Source organism: Danaus plexippus, chromosome 23 (assembly GCF_018135715.1).
Source record: "Danaus plexippus chromosome 23, MEX_DaPlex, whole genome shotgun sequence".
Classification (NCBI taxonomy): domain Eukaryota; kingdom Metazoa; phylum Arthropoda; class Insecta; order Lepidoptera; family Nymphalidae; genus Danaus; species Danaus plexippus.
The window spans coordinates 2754866-2775291 of record NC_083551.1 but is presented as its reverse complement, the minus strand read 5'-3'; the positions used below and the strand labels follow the sequence as shown (position 1 = coordinate 2775291).

Here is a 20426-nt window from a genome sequence, read left to right as displayed (position 1 = left end):
TTACTGTCAAATGATTCTATTTTTAAATAATATTTTTTATACTCTGTTGCATTTATTACGAAGCAGAATACTGTAAGTCATTATGCAAATAACTAAAAAACAAGTTGTGCTGTATTCAAGTTCGTTAATTTCTTACATTCCTGACTGCATATTTACAAAATTAAATTTAAATACGACAGTTGAAAGTTGAGAATAACAGTTTTTATATTTATTTTAATTTAAAATTTTATTGCATAAAATTATCAGTATGTAGAAATTACACACTACATTTACAGACTATACACTACCAAATTATCGGTTTACATATGTGTTCACATATGTATAAGTAGGTACATGTGTATAATGTATATATACTTTGTTCAAAGCTTAAATACATATTTCTATTTTAAAAAATTTTAAAATCTATACTTTACCGCAGCCTAAATAGAGTATAAACATTAATAAAAAAAATTAATTTTAATTTTGAATAAAATATTAGAATTTTTTAACATTAATGCTTTCTTGATATAAAGAATGCAATATTGCGTAACCTGTCACTTATATGAATATCCATCAAAATTTATGAGAAAATCGAATAAGGAATTTATGTAATTAAGGCGCAAAGGAAGTATTTCACGCATTCACCTTTGACGAAGCCTGCTTTGATGAAAGCGTTGTTCTTCTTTGAAATGACGATATACATATGTTCATTTTTAAAATATATTAGATTAACACTGTTCATCTACACTAATCATATACAATACTAAGTAATGTACAAGCAAGTAATATAAGTAAACAAGTAAATTTCTTTTACGCTTTTCACGCAACAAACTTCTTAAAACATACGATAACATAATTTGTTCTGTTAGTGTTTATTCAATTATACAATGAAGAAAAGTTTGAAAAGGTTTTCAAGACTAAAAATTTATTTTGGTAATTAAAAGGATTGTAATCTCATGGATGTAAATTGACCATTACATCCTAGAATACTGGCGAAATAGAAAATAAACAAACGAAAACTGTACTAACAAAGTAAGATTTCACCCAATTTTAATTTGGTTCTATGTAACTATAATCAATCGTTTTCTCGTTAGTAAATACATAGTTTTAGATTAGTAACAGTATTTTGCATGCAACAGACAGTAAAGTTTCGTTAAAATTAAAGTAACACTGTTTATAAATATTGAATAAGTCATTAGCAAAAATTCAGTCACATTTGCACCTCTAGCGATTAACTATTGAAAACTAAGTAAGATGAACTGAGAGACGAAACTTCTTCTTACGAGATACGAGACAAGACGAGAGAAGTTTGTAAAGTAAAAAAAATTCATAAATATAATTTCACCTAGAAAAACTTTCACTACAGAACACTAAACAGAACTAGAACAATACAAGCTCCCAGAGGATGTTTGTGCGTCGGCCTATTTATGTATTCGCGAATTTTAGAGCGCCTTGTGATAATAGAGCTTACAGATCGCTGGGAAACCAACATCCCCAAAGACCATGCCATCAAGGTCAATAAGCATTACGAGCTCACTAATGAACTCACCAAAAATAGATTCGTTGTAAATTTGTATGCGCTAGAAATGGGAGCGAGAGATATTCGGCCAAATCTCTCTACAAACTGCTAAAAGACTTGGGCCTGTCATCAATACAAAACTATCTAATACTTAAATTATACCTTTTTACAAATATAACGCTATTCGTGCGTAATTAATTTGTGCAATGTGTCATATATTTGGCACAAAAAATATTGAAATGAGAGAAAAATTAGATTAATATATTGTATAAAATACATATATTGCATCAATGTAACAAACCTTATCAACTGAATGTCATTAAGGATTTGCGGTTACAAATGATAATTGTAGTATTAAGCTGTGATAAATGATTGCGTTAATCCAATTAACCTGTGGTTATATTTGTATTAGCATTAATTAACACTATTTAAATAAAACATATGTGTATTCCGAATTTAAATAAAAATTATCATATTTATGTGATATAATACTTTAAACAAAACTATCCTTTTCTATATGACTCGATATTTTAATTATTCAGTAAACGTCCGACACTCTTTCATCCCGCCTATCTTATATTTTAAACAAAGGAATAGTTCTGTAAAGTTTTGAAAATAAGACACTCTTAAATCCTATTATGGGAAAATGTCTCACATATCATACTTATATATTCTACTAGCTCAATACAAAATTTATGATACTTAATCTTGGTGTATAAAATAATTAAGACAATTTTTTTAAGTATTTTCCAATGAGTTATAAACTTTTCCGCTTTTCACACCATTTAAGTATTACATTCGTGACAGTTAAAATTATATTACTGTAATAGTACTACCGGGAACATGTTTACACACTTTATATTATAATAAGAAGTCAAACCGATAATCTTCTTGGCTTTTTTTTAATGAATATTACAATTTATATAAACGTGAACAAAAATAATACATAAAATATTATTTTATCTAAAGCTAGGTTTTGTTTTTACAGATTATTCATTTATTTGAAGTTACAAAAACTCAAACTCAACAAAAATTACTAAACGATAATGGATTTTCTTGCAATTTTTTTTTTAAATAGATAATAAAGTATTTTTAATCTCTCTAACTTTCGTCAGATAAGACACAAGTTAGGAAAAATTAAGAAAAAAATATAACATTCTCACCTTCTACATCTCTTTAATGAATTTATAGAATACAGACTCACAGTGTTTAATAAATAGAACTTTAAAGTAATGTTTGTTCTAGACTATTATACGCTTTTTAGTCTATTACGACTTAATAATAATATTTTAATGTTATGGAATAGACACACACTTTTTTTAATAAAATGAAAGCAATAAATGTACAACAATGAACTATTGAAACTGTAAATGTGATGATTAAAATGTACTGAAACTAATACAAAAAAGTAAAAATTCGAACACTTAATGAATAAACTAAAAAACAATCTGAATTTATTACCAACCACTTATTAGAATGAGATACAATGAGCCCATTCTGCAGGCATCCAGAGCGGTACGCTAGGTATTAAGAAATCGTTGGCGGTAGATGACAATTGACAAGATTATCTAACAGACATTTTATCTCGTCTGCCCGTGCTCACGGTGTCTTCAAAGTTATCGAAAGGTCGGGAGTATAGTTTAAAATAATAAAAAAACGCGTAGTAAATCCGCAAATATTAGTTTTATTTAAATGAATACTCGTCAGTCTTAGATCTCAGTATCCATAAATTATTTACTTTCACACAATCATTAATGCATGCCATTCGCACTTTCTTGTTATCAATCCTGTCCACCATCTTTCATCAGGTTCACACTGTCAATGCAAACCTGATGTTCTAAGGATTCAAATGAAAGAGTTGTCACTGCTTGTCACTTGACTAGCCATGACACGACTCCCCCATAGAAAAGAAGTTTGTACGCTTCTGTGTTTCGCATAAAGAAATTCCGATATCTTTTTTTCGTATAAACAACATAACTCTGATGTAATGGACTATCTTGCAATATTCGATACCCCTCGCTATGTTACGTTTTATTTAAAATTATTCTAGACCGAGGCCTAAATTAAAAGTATTTTTCTATTTTGGTTCCCGGGATTCAAATTCTTCATCTTATCGTTTTTAAGGTTAAAACGGTTATTGGTGTTTCTTTTATTGATTGAATTACAAAAATATAGTCTACGCCATTACCCTTACTAGCTCTGAGAAACTTAAAGGGGTAAGAGTTCACAAGATTCTTCAGGGAGTCATTAGCTTTATGCAGGGATACTAATGAAGGCTTAACTACTTTATATTGTACCGCTTAGCTTAAAAAAAAGTCAGCTTTAGTCTAGCAAAGAATGGCATATAATTCTTAACACCTGGAATGTCATTACATACCAGATGTTAAGAATTATATGGCATTCATACATTCATTCAAAAAGAAATTTCTTTTTCATATTTGAGGCACATTTTTTTTATTTTTTCAAGAAAGCGGTGGGAACTATGATAATATATAATGAAGATGTTGTTAAATTTAAAAAAAAAAAAACAATTACTATCAAAATAGCTCTAAACAAATAAATTTTGAGACTCTCTGTTATGGATTCTTTAGACGAACTTTAACTTGTAATTTAATATTTTTTCTATTATTTTAAATTTAATATTTATAATTTAAATCAATTAAAAATCTCACTTTTTTAAGATAACACTATATTTTAATTTTACAACATACATCTTAATTTCAAACATCGACACAGTATTTTTATAATCTTTCAAATAATGTTAAAATTAAATTAAACGCTTTAAAAAAGGCCTCGAATAAATGAACGTGTAACAAAGTTCCGTCAAATATTATCTATAGCGTATTTTTTAATTTAGTTGAACACAAAGCTTGTCAGTCCCAGGTTTTGTAGCATAGACTGTAAAACAAAATAAAAAACTGGCTAAACTTGTAACATCTAAATGTCAATGAAAACAAAACAGAAAGGAGAATGCAACGAATACAATAAAATTAAAAAAAGAGACAATAAAAAAAAATTAACTATTTGCAGAATAAAATTATATTTCAATGAAATAAAGAGTTATAAAATGACAATTGACCTTAATCTTCCTAAAATTTGATATATACATGAGTCAACAAGAATTAAATGTAAAATTTAAACTCGATCCTCGGAGTCCTGTGGTAATTTGCAAGTAGATTAAATAAAATTTAAGGCAATTTGTGTCCCATCCGGAAAATGGGTCATTCCTCTCAACAAAAATTACCGACTTTAATGAGCTTCGCATTTTTTTTATATAAGTTCAATTTTATGCATTTATAATTTCGAGAATAATATTTATATATTTATTGTGAGCTGCTATGTAAGAGTCATTGTTTTTGTTAATATGATCTATTCGCTAAAATTGGACAATAATATTAGTATTCATAACCAGCTAAATTTCGTATTTATGACCAGCGAGTTCTGAATAGGTTTAAGAGAATATACCTTTTATAACCTCGTGAATACGTGATTAATCCTAAACGAAAATGTAAAGAATTTTTTTTTTGTATAATATTATTGTAAAATTTTGAAGTCAAAGTAACTAATATTGCTTCAACAATAGACGCTAGTATATGTGTATCATTTTTTATCATCATAGGTCCTCCATTGAAGAAAATTAATTTTTAAAAGTAACTGTTCTTATATGTGTACAATATATCTAAAGACAAAAAAAAAACATGAACGAAAATAAATTTTTCTAAATTTTTTCTTTGAATAACTAGTGCTATTGTTTTTTAGTGAGTAGTGTCTTGTATTAATCTCCTTTTTTAAAAGGCAATTATGTTATTATCATGTTAAATTAAACCAAATTTGATTTTAAAAAAATATAATAAAAAAGATCGTTCGAAATTAAATGTTAATATTTTTATTTTACCACATGTACATCTACTTTCATAATTCGTTATATAAAGGAGAGGAAAGTTACAAAATCTACATGTATTCATCCAACATAAATTCGAATCATGAACCAATAAATAGTAATTTACTTTAAAATAGAACTGTTCACATTACCAGTAGAACAAATCAAACCGATGAGATTAAAATCAGATTTCGACCTGATTGTTTTCTGATTGCTTGATCAAAATGAGATACGGAGAGCTTTTGTCAATACAGAAATATCATTACGTTGATCACATACAAAACAATTAATGCCTGTATGTTTGTACTCGACAAAGAATTGACAGCTGAACGGATTTCAATGGAAAATATTGTAAAGGGCACTAAAATTAATCATATATTTTATTTATTTTTTAATTTTAAATTCAGTTTTCGTTGTTATAATTATGTTCTAACATTAATATAATTGAGCTTATTCATGAAATAAATTTCAAACAGAAACTTTACAATTATGAATTTTAATTGATCAATAAGGCATTATATATGTACTTTCTACCTTCTATTATTATGTCATAGCGAACACAATGTGTAATACAGTTCTTTTTTTATAAAAATATAGGCCAATTAATTTATTTAAATATTAATCCAATTAATTCCATATACATCAACTGAGCACAGATTAGACGATCCGAAAAGTTGGTAACAAACAGAAATTTAAATAACCATTAAACTTGAAGAGCCCCGAGTTACTTTGTTTTAATTCCAATTATTTCGTAAATTTATAACAAACTAACTTGTTTACTAACAACACCTGATATTACACAAAGTCGCTTTTAATTTTTATTGTATTATTTTCTGTTAAATCTTTGCAAATCCAGTTTTTATTGAACTCAAATTTACAGTCATAGTTAGTCTTTGGCTACAAGTCATTTATGTATTCAAAAATGATTTTATTTTAGAAATAAATCTCGGTCAATAAGTAGGCCAGAAATAAGTCATGGGCAAATGTTGGCCTAGAGCACAATATAGGTGAAATACACGTTTCAGTAACATCCATATAGAGAAATAATATATCATAAATAGCAAATCTTAAAATATATTTCTTTTATCTGTTAGTGACAACTCCATAAAGAAGCTTATATTTTCTTTGCTAACTAGGGATAACATTATTTCCTGTCGACAAAGTCATCCTAATGTAGCAGTAAATTTTAATTAACCTTTGTGGCAAAGTATCAATCAATAATTGTTAAGATCAAAATTGTGCAGACATATTTTCTATACAAAAATCGGAAACATTACGTCGCAGAAAGAATAATATTTAGTGTAAGTTATTCAGGGTTCAAAATATTTAATGGCATCTGGGTGTCGTCAGGTATTTAGAAAAACTTTTCAAACAATCAATCAATTTAAACTTTCCTGGGGCAACACAAATTAACGGAATTAATTCTAAATCTGTTTTTTATATTTTGCATGAAAGAGAAACAATCAACCATACGTACATACATCTTCACATAGCTTCATATTTATATTATTGGTAACTTGAAAGAATTGTAGAACTCATAATATTTAAATTACCTTTCAGCTATTCAAAGAGATATTATGTGAAATATGTAGATATTATCTTAAGTATTCATTTAAGAATTATTATGAAAATAAGATGATTTCACTTTTTATTTAATAAAGATGAAAGAGATTATATATGTTGGAATTAGAAGCACTTTGTCGTTTTTTAAAAGAGTGACGTCAGCATAACTGACGTCATCAATCAATGATTTTAATCTTGACAGTCGTCAGGCTCTGAAGCTATTAAAGGTGGTAACCTCATAGGCGATTTGAGGATCACCTTACTTCGAAGAGGTCCGATCCCTGCGATGTCTCGTGTGAGATTGTTTTTAATCTTTTTCGAATTGTCTGTTGCTGTTAGCCCTCTCGGCTTTTACAGCGTCACCAGGAGGGGTGGGTGGCCCGATGGAACCATCCGTTTTATTCGGGCCCGGAAGGCCCGACGGGGGATATGTCCGTCCCAGAGATGCCTTTGAGAGGCTGGACCTCGGCTTAGGATGTCGTTGAAGAGGAGGATAGCATCAAGTGATGGGACTGCATGACAACCCTGACAGCAAAACGGCAGAGCCACGTGTAAGAAACGGGATCTCGTCTTCTCCTGGGAAGGCGGTGTGTGTGTATATAAAGTCTTAGTGTGTCTTGAGGACATTTTTGTCTGTACTGTCGATCATATGTTTATTGTCAGGGTCTAGGAGGAGTGTCTGCGACGCCTAATCTATACTACTAATAGCCATTGGCTTGGAACGCTCCCAAGGCATTCAACATGCCCGCGTCCTGGCACATTGCCAGCATGCGGGCCTAAGGATTGCCATCGGAGGCCCTCAGCTTGACGGTGAATGTCTGCATCTCCGTGGGGTCTATGAGTCTCGCGAATTCACAGACTAGCTGCAAGTTGGATACTAGGCCGATTGCCGGTATTTGCATGAGGGGCCTGGGGTTTCTTAAGGGTTTGGGGTGCCTGTTGTTTCTTAGGGGCCTGGAGTGTCTGAGGGACTGTCGGTTCATTTATAATGCTAGGCCTTTGCCAGGCGTGGGTTGCAGGGGGGGCAGCAGGGATGAGAGCCGGCTCCAAGGCTTTGTTGGGGTGTCGCCCAACCTTCGCCCAGTACTGCGCTTTGGGACATCTGGGAAAATTCGCGGGATGACCCTGCTGGCCGCACAAGACGCAGTTGGGCTGCTCCTCCGTAGGTGAGACCCTGCTACAATCTAACATGGCGTAGTGGCCTAGGCACTTTACAATTACATCGACAGGCCGAACAATTAGCTTCGATGGCATTGCCCATGGGCGCCGCGGTTTCTCGGAGGCTATATTTAAGCCTGATAGGTGGCAAATGGGTGCTAAATTATAGACTTTCTTATCTTCCGGGGTAAGGAACAAATAAACTAAAACCACGTCAAATGCTTTTTTGTTTGTTTGTCTGTACACACGATGCACATCCACCACCGGTAGGTTTTGGAACTGAAGGTCCTCTTTAATGATTTTAACACGTATCTCCGCTGGGAGATCCTTGATGACTACAGCTAGCTTACGCTCCTCCGGAAAGGCGTAGGTAGTACTCAATATTATTCTTCTTTAAAGTCGTGGTCATGACACGGCGGTGAGCTGGAGTGGAGATAGAGGCCTTGATACCTACCGCTGTGTTCCGGGCTGACATAAAGTTGATATTTTTATCGTTTAGTAAGCTGGAAATATCGTTTTAGCGTTTGTTGGCTCTAATATAAAGCGGTGGCGGGAAAGTCAATTTATTATAATTCGCGGTGGTCGTTTGGGTTTTTCCCACAGCTGCGAGAACAGGTGCGAACACAAGTGTGTGCGCTGGCAGCTGCGGGTGACGTCATTACTTTCTTGTTTGGCATACACGCCCTAAGTGACTTTGCCGCCTTCCTCTTTCTCGCATTGGATACAACGGGCCTGAACCCGTCGTTAACCTCCTCGGCACCCAAAGTTAGCGACGATGTCTCCGATGACTATTCGTACTCTGAAAATTCTATATCAGATGGAATGCGGAGTTGTGGGCAGCCCAGTGAAGTCGGACTGTCCGTATCGAACGTGGCCGCTCTTATAGCCTAGTATTGGGCAATATACGTTAAAGATATTTGTAGAGATTTGGGGCGTTTTCGGCCAGGAAATCTAACAGGGCTTCAAAACGAGCGGAAATACTGTCGCCCATGATGGATGACGGGATGGGGGTGTCCCTCCTGCCTAAACAGGGAGGTGTGTGAAGTTGTGAGAAAGCACTAAACTAAGTCCCTGCTTTTAGGTAACAAGGGTGTACCTAACTTCCCTATACGTCTGTGAAATACCTGGTGGCAGAACAACAGCGACTAGGCGAGGGTGGCTGCTACCCTTTTCGGAAGTCTGATGTTCAACGTCGGACGTGATGATTTTCGAACCTCTTTTCAACAATTTTGACACTTCTTGACAATAACTCATCGGAACACTGGACCACACGACTGCACCCTGCTGCGGTTGGACTCGTTCTCTCAACTCGCCCGTCACAAATCCTGTTTGTGATCTATACTCTCGCCTCTACTCATGTCAACCGACACCCATTGTTGTGACTACACTTGAATAGGTTGCTACGCAGGTAGTTATGCAGGTGACACCTGATAATTTCAGCTACCCCCAATTATTGATTATTCTAATAATAGGAATTGCACTGATATGTACTTTTCCACAAGTTATTTTGTTAGAATTTTGCCTCATATTAATTAGGATGCTTTTGTGTACACTAAACTTTGTAATTTCAAATTTTATATAAAACCACACTAAAATGTTCTATAAGTAAACTTTAAAGGTGCTAACAAGAAATATTATCTCAAACTTCAACATAGTAGGCGTGTAAGGTTCTCGGTCTAAGTCCACAAGAATTTAATTTCTCTTAAAAGCTTTCGAACTTTGGACTGCAGCTTAGTTTTTGTTTTTAACGTTTACTTTCATTACCGCTATTTAACATCCAGACTCTGGACTTATTAAAATTCTGTGAAGTTTCATTTTTAATTTGTAGAAGATTTAATTTTTATGTCCGACATATACTTATCTTTATCGTTGGTCAGGCAACACCGAGACAAACGGAATCCCATTTCACTATCTTATCATGATTGACCCATTCTTTACCTATATAAAAGTATATCAGCACACAGGTCTTCCTTTTGAAAAATATCTTGTACTCCCAGGAAATATTATCTTAAATTTTTCCTTGTAGGTTATTATTATAAAATAGAATTGAGGCATTGTCTTTGAGCTCGTAATGAATTCTTAACTGTACTGAAAGCGAACATTAAGTGACGCTTAACCAAAAATTATTTAACAATGGAACAGAAATCTGAGAGAGACGGTGATGTGATAGAAGTACAGAACATAAAAGATTATTTTGAAATACCAAAATAATGGATAGTAAAAATATCGATATAAAGGTAAATCGTTACTGACCGGAACACCACTAAAAAAAAGCTTCACTTTCATAAACAAAATTACTTTCAAAAAACTTTTCTTTTTATTAATCATTAACGCATATTTTAAATAGCTTTACCTATTGAATACTCTGATTCACTGCAGTTATTAAGCTTGACTCATATTGTGACTTAAATAAACTGGATAGTACCTCAACAGAGAAAATCGGATTAAAATAGCTATTAGCTTTAGCTGCACTCCGTCAGCTTGTGCTCAACATTTCCCTAAAATAATCATTGGAATTCTCCAAATAGCTATCCAAAGCAGAATACTGTTAGAACATTAAAAGCTAACACTTTCTGAAAAGTAATATAAACGTCGGATTAAGTAAAATTTCTAATCAATTTTCTATTGTTGAACCGCTCCGTCATATACGAATATATACTTTTATTTAAAAATTTATTTTCCTTTTTTCTAGTTATAAATATTATTTAAATAATTATATGAAATATTATAAAATTACTGTGAACTTTTTTATTCAGACAATGTAATTTTCATTACCAATGTTAGAGCCTGGGAAAAACCTGAGGAAAATATCTTATGTAATCATGGTTCATTTTCTTTTATTTTAAATCATAATTAATTAAAAGATAGGGTCGTCAGCTTCACATCCAAATGACAATAGAAAATGTATTAACCGTCGACTAAAAAGTAAAACTGTCTTGAATATCATGAAAAATAATACTAACAGCGTCACCCATTTCTTTTTCTTTATTAAGATAACTTTATCAATAAATATTGATGAGAGATACATTTATGAAGAATTTTTACAGAAATGGAGTTAACAAATATCTTTCAATAGTCGACCCTCTTTATAGTGAGTGCATTTGTCGATTATTATGCGTTTGCTATAAACATATTAAAAAAGTTGGTTTTTCAAAAAAATAATTATTAAATTGTACTGAATAAATGTTGTCTTGAAATAAAAAGAAAACTAATATATTCGGATTCGTTCCGCGTTTTTTTTGTTATTTTAATTACATACTCCGGACGTTTTGGTTACTTTGCAGCAACCGTGATCAGGGGCAGAAGAGATGCAAATGTCGTCATAGTAATCCGTAGTAAATCCGAAAATACTAGTTTTATTCAAATGAATACTCGCGAAAGTCTTAAATCCCATTATAATGGGACAGTAACAGTCCCTGTCTCAGTAACAACTTTAAGGACATATATGTCCTTAAAGTTGTTACTGAGACAGTTCATCGCTTAAATCTAACGATGACTTTGTCTAACTACAACAAAATATATTTATTACTAGTGTAGGAGTATGTACTCGTAAGTTTATTGATTATCTTATCACATATTTTGTTATGAGACTATAAGACCTGCTATGAAAAGTAATATTTTTAATTACTCCAAAATATGTTTTCAAAAATGCATTCGAGAGAAACATTGTTGTTATAAAATTGTTATTAAATATATTTTTATAATACGGCCGCAATATGCGTTATAAATTATGGAAAATTTTAAATCAGACCCTAGTCCCTTACAAATAAATATTAAATTCAAATATTCAACAAAACAAAACAAAGCCAGTATCCGCAAAATAACTTTGACTCGTGTCTTTTACGTTTAAAAATAACTATTAAAAAATGTGTTACACCGTTATTTATATAAACTACTACTACTACTCGTAATCCCGCAAATTATATTATGTTTCTTTCTGTTACACTGCCGTGCAAAAGCTGTCACTTTCCCTTTCAAAAATGACAGTAAATCGTACTCACCACTTATGAGTTTGAGACAGTGTATTGTCTACTAAGGGACTATCATAAAAATATTGTATACTCTTCATAAATGAAACTTAAAGTAAGGGCCTTAGCTACAGTTTTGCTACTAAATTTAAGTTAATTTTATAAATAAGTTAAGTTAATAAATAATTAAGTTAATAACTTAATGAAATCTAAGACTTTCGCGAGTATTCATTTAAATGAAACCAATATTTTCGGATTACTACACGCTATTTTATTATTTATTACATTATTATATAAAACCCATAATTGCATCAAATTAAAAAAAAAAATCTCGCAAAATAAACAAATATAAATTAAAAAAACTAATAACATACTTATGTACATAACAAATTATAATACTTTTAATAATTTTTTGGCTCAGTAACCGAAACGTCGGTAGCAAGTAGTTTTAAAAATATTAAAAATAATACGTAGTAATCCGAAAATATTGGTTTCATTTTTCAGCTTAGTTGACAAAACAATTAAAGATACGCTTCCAGTACTGTATCTAATTAAGTATTATTTTCTTAAAATCAGATAACTATAAGCATCGTGCAAAATTTACTTTAATTAATTCGCTCTTGATGGCATGAACGAACAAAAAGATGGTGGTTAAAAATTGTCTTTATGATAACTAGGTTAAAATTCTTTTCGGTTTAAGTATAGTACTGAAATCATTTCAATCTCATAATTAAACATTATTAAGAGAATTAAATCACATGTGCGCTATAAAATGTGTAAGTAATTTCAAAATATTCGGAATAATTATATCTTTATTTTTTTTATTTTACAACTGTCTCACTCATTCATTATAATATTAAAAAAAATATACGGTTGAAATCTTACTAAGTAAGAAAAATAGGCAACGTGCACTTAGATGTTTAATATATGAAAAAAAAAACAATTTTAAACAAACATTCGAGAATGAATCTCTGACAAATTCATTACGTCTTAGCCCAACGTACCAACTCCAACTTCGCAAAGCTCTCAAAGAAACTTAACAATTTGAATGCCTTATTAAATTATGACGGGATTTAAGTTTCGATGTTCTTTCCGAGTCGGAACTTTAATGTCGCCTTTAATAAAAATTATTCTTATTCATTATAGCTCGATACCTTCTCAATTTCATATCTTTTTTTATTATAAGGAGGTAGAATAAACACTATTCGTGTAATATTAAATTCTAATCGCCTTCTCTCAAGGCTGTAAGGCATTATATGGTTTTTGAGGATGAAAACACAAGTTTCCGATATTTAATTTATTATCTCTTTGATTTATACTATATTATTATGATATCAAGATATATCCCCAATCATTTTATTCCTTGTTTGATGATATGAATTCATAGAGTTCTCTAAAACTCGTTCCATACTTTTTTCTGGTTTTTATAATAGATTGTAATTCTTTAGCTTGATAATTCATTACGCATCGACCAAAATCCAGTATACGCCAAAATCCTTAAATAAAAATATTTCAAATACGTATTTCACAGAATATAACTGTGCTAAATCATTGTGTTGTCACTTAGGACACTTAGTAAACTTACTCATTCCTCTTAGGCAATTGTCGAAATATGCGTCACAGTATGTCAAGAAAAGCCTATAACCCTCATCCATATCGCTTGGATCGTTGTAGACACAGACAGGTTTAGGAACAATTCTAGAAAAATATGAATAAATATAAATCTCTTGTAAAATAAGAAGAAATTTGATGTTCCAACTTAATTTTTATAATCTCGTTTTTCTTTAAACGGCATCATTTTAAACTATAAGTAGGAGTTTAGCTAAATATTGATCATGTGAATAGTAATCTGAGTTTATCTTTATTTAGAATTGATAACAAAAATACGACAGCCGTTTTGTAATTGATACCACGAACTGGTTAAAATATAACAAAAATAAACTTAGAAGCAAAGTTTGTATGGATAAAATGTCGTATAATATGTGACGTTGCTTGATAAGCGCTACCATCACGACGCCGTGCCATCGTAACATTGAAAACTAATTGCTATTCTAGTGGGACATAAAGTATGTTGAAGTAAGGCTCATAAGTTTTAGAAATTCGATAGATTTTTAATTAAATTCTCATAGTTTTTCTCGAATATCCAGCAACAGTATGAATAGCTGATCTAAAACTGCATACTAAATATTTAAACAGTTCCTAATTTATACCACTTCATGTAACATACACGGCAGTGTTGCACTTTATCATGTCGTCGTAGCATCTTTCGAAGTCCGCGGGGAAAGCTTTCTCATATTGGTGATTATCATATAAGAAGGACTGGGTCGTGTATCGACCATAACCGTGAATTAAAGCCTGCTCGACATCCTCCTCTGGTATGTCTGTGATATATGTGACGTATTCTGTGGTCGTTTCTGAAATTATTTACAAAGACACCTATAGCACTGTGTATACACACCATTGATTGTACTTATGTGAGACTTTACATGCAACAAATACGGAATTACGTTGATTTTATCATACATCAACCATCAAAAAAATTTATGAATAGTATAATTTTCCTCTTTCGTTTTCTCAAAAACGGTGGAGATATTTATCTTGTTCTTTTAGTTTTTTAATAAATAATTAAAATGCATATATTTGTATAGTCTATATATAGAAATTAAGTTTCTTATTCAATTACATACTGAATTAATATTGTAATAACTTTAATATTTCTTATTTGCATATAACTTATACAAGACATAGAAATAAAATATTTTTAATTTATTGGTCATTTAAAATCAGTGTTTTTTATGAAATCTTGGTAAGAAAAAACATACCAGTGAGAAGTTCTTATACTTGTTTAATATACATATCGTAAGTTGTTTTTATGTAAGCACGTTAATTTATATTACAAGGCTGTAACACTTAAGCACAAGCTGACAAAAAAATTTCACATAGTCTTCATATAGGCAATTAGGTAACAGAAAAACATGGTATTCTCATAGAATTTAACTACTTTATAAAATTAATATGATTGACATTTGACACTCACATAACATACTAGAATTTTTATATTTTAAACCAATTCCCGAATGCTCTAACTTTCCTTGCTAACAAATATCGCTAAAGGTTTTGACTAAATTATTATTAAACTGACATAAGAATTATTTTTTAAAGTTTTAACTTACCTATTATAATTGTTTTCATAGTGGTTTCTTGTGTTCTACATTGTATTATAAACAAAAGTATTACGAAGATACATACTTCAGTCATTATCAGACACATCAAAGTACTACTGTGTCAAAGAACTAATCCAATGTTCCCTAATGAAAGCGTTCATACACGCAATACTTCATTTGCTATTTTAATAGTGATTTTAATTAGCATGTCTTCATTAAGATTTCGATTGAAAACTGCAGTATGGTACAAATAGATTTTAGCACAAAGACTTATATATATTTCTGATCCTTCCTATATTTATTAATTGTAATCACAATATTTTTTACATAATCATCTGAGACGAATTATACAATAAAGTTAAGGAAACGATAGTTGTAAATTAAATTGTTTGTTTAAATGAAGTTTTATATGGGAATCTTAATACAGTATTCATAAAGGGAAAATGTTTAAGATTAATTTTCCATTACTATTATTTGTTCGTTTGACGTCGTTCTTAATTTATCCGTCCTTGTCAACTGTCAATAAATTGTAAGATTATTGAATTAATATTAAATTAGTAATGGATCAATCATGCTATTTCGCATTAAACACTAAGACCTCAGTGTCTTAAGCGGTTCAGGTAATATTTCTCGATCGTTAGTGTTTTGAATGATAGATTTATTTTTAAACAACAAGCAATAACTTTAATTCTGGCATATAAATCATAGTAAATATTTACGTTTATATATTTGTAAAAATTCTATCATCTAAGAATAATCTTCAATATCATCAAGTAACACTAACACACCTCCATTATTTTACTTCTGCGCTTACTGTTTATCAGTTCACTAACATGTTCCTTAAATATTTCATGTATAAAAAAATATTTAATTTATTTCCAGGTATAAAGTAAATTCAAAATAAAATCTCTCATTTGAACTCAATTTAAAATAAGCATTATTGATAATTTTTTTCAAGTCACTTTCGTGTATTTCAAATCATTTGAGTTAAATCAAAAGCAATACTTATAAATTAAAAAAAGAATCACATATTGAACAAACAGTTAAATGATCTAGTCTCTAAAGAAATGATAGTATTATTGTCTTATTTAGATATAATGAGTGAGAACTGTACGTGCAACTTCAGAGATTCGTTACCTAGTCAGTTTTCACTTAATTTTTGTTTGTATTTCTTATTTCTGACATTACTATCGCACAGACGTTTTGAATACTTCGTTTAAATTGTTTTTTTTTCTTTATATTTTTATCAGTAATCATCCGAGGAAAACGTTATTCAAAAATAAAATTTATCTCCGTAAAGACTCTCAAACTTGTTTAATGATTGTATATAAAGAAAGTTGATATACCTACTTGTGTGCATGGCACGAATTATTAGAAATCTGATGTTTTTGATGGTTTTCTATTCCGTTTAAATATTATATTTTAAGGCTCAAAATTTCAGATTGTATAAATGTGAAAATAATTATGACAATACGCACCCATTATCATGCATACTGTAATTATCCTATTTCTTAAAAAAATACTGAAATATCAAATATAGACCCCCTAATTTAAATGCTATTATAAAAAAAAAATATTTCTATTTGTTTCACAATTGTTATTTTCCTTTTACGTATCATGTACGCGGTCTGCTTTGCAAAGTATAATTTAGCATTAAAAGATTCGTCGTAATCTTTTACGGAAGAACTAAAACCCCTGGATAAATATAACAAATGTCCAAGGACAATATTACACAAAAACTGAAAAAGTGTCACATAAATGCAACATTAATTTGGATATTCACCGCAAGGAAACTGGGTTTCAATTGAAAAGAAACTTTTCATGTTTAAAAAGTCTTTCACGGCTGCGTTTCGTCCGATGAATGAGAGAGCCGGATACCCTTTCCCTCTTCCCATCTTTTCCTGTCTTATCCTTATTCCCACCCTGTCCTCCTTCCTCAACAATCAAGGTCGGCAACGCATGTTGCAACCATAACATTCCTCATGTTGCAGACGTCCATGGCCGATGGTGGCTACTGCCCATCAAGTAGGCAGTCAGGTCGTTTGCCACCATTGCCATATATATGTGTGTGTATATATAATACACCTCTTTTTTGCTTCGGGGTTAAATAAAAAAATCTCTAAATCAAAATATATAAACAGATATTTACATACATACATTGTTTACAAATAAAATATAATCATTTTTATTCACATATTAGTCTATTAAAAGAAAAACGTTTTGTCTATGAATGAAAATAACGAGTTTATTTTATTTGTATATAAATGAACAAAAAATGTTCTGTATAAAATTGAAATAGAAATTCTATATTTCTGTTTTCACGACTATCAAACCAAAACAATTCGATTTATTAAAAATTTTCCCTTGAGAACACATATCAGGATTATCACCGCTCATTAAAACTGTAAAAATTCTTAAAGTATTCTAATGTAATTTATGAAAATATTTTTGATAAAGAAATGTATTCAATAATAAACATTAACCCTGTACTAACTAAGGATCAAAATCGAACAGTATAATATGGTATTTGCATGATTTTTCAATCCATTATGCAAATAGTTACGTTTTATGATTAAAAAAAAATGAATTATTTTTTTATTCATAAACATTTAAACTATTTAACAATAAAAAAAAATATTTGTCCATTGTCCATATTCCATTCTTTGTTCGCGCCAATCCTCTCACATAATGTTTTTATAAACACGCCTGATCAGCTGTTGTGATTGTATAATACGAACAATGACGTCAGACCAATCACATCACGTTCACATCACGTGATTTTTATATCATATTGGACCACTTTTATTTATTTATTTATTTAATAATAATTTATAAAAATTTAATTTTATTCTTACTTAGGTATTTTATGTGTATCAAAGAATTTATTAACTGAACTTTACTTGCAAAATCATTTTCATGCAAATTCCCAATTATCTTAAACCATTCTCGAGACGACATGAAGAAGTAGTCTGGAAATACTTAATGCTATCGGAATTTGTTTATTTTTGTACATACATTTATTTACTAGGTTTATAGCAATTTTATTGATATTTAGATCAAAATACCTCTTATGGTTTTACAATAAGATTGTCATTGGTTTTTATTTAAAATTTAATTTCATACAAATTAATGATATTTAGTCACCAACAGTAATATTAACCTGCAATACTCCGATTTACTAAGAAATTACAATCATATCGCTCTAAACTTAAGGCATTGACTTAAAAAAATATATTAGATATTAAGAAATGGCTACTACTAATGGGTATTAAATTAGGTTATTTGAAAGTAAATAAAAATAGTGTTCATTTATCTATATTAAGTGATTAGTCGATTTTTGTACAGGTATTCCAAATTTATTATACGATAGGTTAGGTTAGGAAATAGTATGTAAGTGTAAAATTATTTTAGCTTTTTAGTTCTTGTGTTCCTACGTTGTGTTTTGAAGTCGGTTAATAATGAAGAAAATAAACCAATACGTATTATTTCTACTTTGAAATCCAAACATAAAATAAAAATTGAAATGATTAATTATATTAATGTATTTAATTTTTCACAGTTTTTCTTTTAATACTAAACTGAGTTGTGATCGAAATGTTTACATTTCCAACCCATTCTTTAGCTGATTAAGGGAAGTTGTTTACTAACTAACGACTTTCTTGAATGGTGTCAAAATCACATTTAAAAGACTTCATATGTAACAAAGACTTAAAGATCTTCTAGAATATTATTAGAAGTCTTTAATTCGTTGAGCTCTTACAATTGCCAGATATCAGCTAAATATTGTAATATTTGTACAAATAAATATTAACTTATATTTATTCCAAATCAACTTCATTTCTAAATTTCGAACACTTTTTTGGCTGACTTTCGAACCAGCTATAACGTGGCCGTTCACTTGGTAAATCTAGTTTTAACTTAGTTTTACTAAAATTAAGTCATTTATTTTTTTTGACAGAACTTACATGTTAGTCGAACGGATTGTAGTGTATTTTCCACCAAACCATAAATTATTTTCAAGGATTAAATGACAGCTTTATATAACAACACCTGAAAGTATTTTAACGTTTTTATTTTACAAAAACATTCGTAATTTTTTTGTCAGTGAGTTTTTTAGCTTCTTATGTTTAGATTTAATTTTAAAGTAAATCATCAAGGATAATCTAAATGTGAGCAACCTGAAATTTATTTATTTGTCGACTAATAAAAAACAAATACTTTGTTATATAAGATTTCTATGACTTCTTAAAATTATATTATAAAATAAAACTTTCGCAATCATATAAAAAACTTTCTCACGTTTGTCTTCATTTGCTGATAAGTTTCCAGCTTTTTAAAAAATTTTAAATTCGAAAATCTTTCATTTAACCCACAAAATTTTAGTTATAATAAGTAAACAATTTGAAAAATCTAACGAATGATTTTAAAACGTAATAATAAATAGTATAAGAAAATTCCATCTTTTATAAATTAGTACACAATTATATTCAAATATATACAAATGTGTTTTAAAAAGACCAGAAGATCCTTTAAAACAGCGCAGGTTTTCAACCTACGTTCGTTTCAAAATAACAAAAAAATAGTATAAAATATAAAGGATAATGAATACCATAAAGTAAATGAGGAACCCTTTTAATGTAGACAATTTACCTTAAACGAAGATAAGGCAAGAATAATAATTCTAGTGAAATAAGTCTGCGTCTGCGAGTATACCCACCAAAAAAATGTAAATTGGACGCTTAAAGGATATAAAAATAAATATAGAATATAGAACGAAAATTACTTTAAGTACTTGGAGACGCAACCTCATAGCATTCAATGGATTCAGTGCCGGGTCCATCGCGTTGCAGGGAGAGGAGCTTCAACAGTGCCTGGGACTTGCGACCCAGGTGTAGGTTTAAGGGGGTACTAACGCGCGTTAAACGCTCACCTCCACCATCCAAGCTCCTCTCTCCACATAAGCCCATTTAAAAAGAACCTACTAGGGCTACCTTCGAAGTATGTTCCAAGAATGAATTAATATTAGTTCTGGACACGCCCAAGTCTTTTAGAATGTTGTAGAGAGATTTAGCCATTACTCCTCTCGCTCCCACTTCTACCGCATACAAATCCACAATGAACCCATTTCGAGTGAGTTCGTCTGTGAGCTGGTAATATTTATTTACCTTGATGGCACGGTCTTTGGGGAGTTTGTT

The 20426-nt window shown here is 30.4% G+C and overlaps 1 protein-coding gene across 2 annotated transcripts; it reads right to left on the bottom strand.

Annotated features, from left to right (window-relative positions):
* Positions 1 to 13349: 13349 nt before the first annotated feature.
* On the bottom strand, positions 13350 to 15369 carry LOC116774827 (uncharacterized). Of its 2 annotated transcripts, none has more exons than XR_009753084.1 (4): positions 14890 to 15053; positions 14295 to 14481; positions 13653 to 13765; positions 13350 to 13563 (listed from the first exon to the last, which is right to left on the bottom strand). XR_009753084.1 is itself a non-coding variant. In XM_032667599.2 (4 exons), the coding sequence occupies exons 1-4, from the start codon at positions 15335 to 15337 to the stop codon at positions 13424 to 13426; spliced, it is 537 nt and encodes a 178-aa protein (XP_032523490.1). In that variant the 5' UTR covers positions 15338 to 15369; the 3' UTR covers positions 13350 to 13423. The 2 variants fall into 2 exon arrangements, 1 of the variants encoding a protein (XP_032523490.1); XM_032667599.2 differs by lacking the exon at positions 14890 to 15053 and adding an exon at positions 15241 to 15369.
* Positions 15370 to 20426: the final 5057 nt, after the last annotated feature.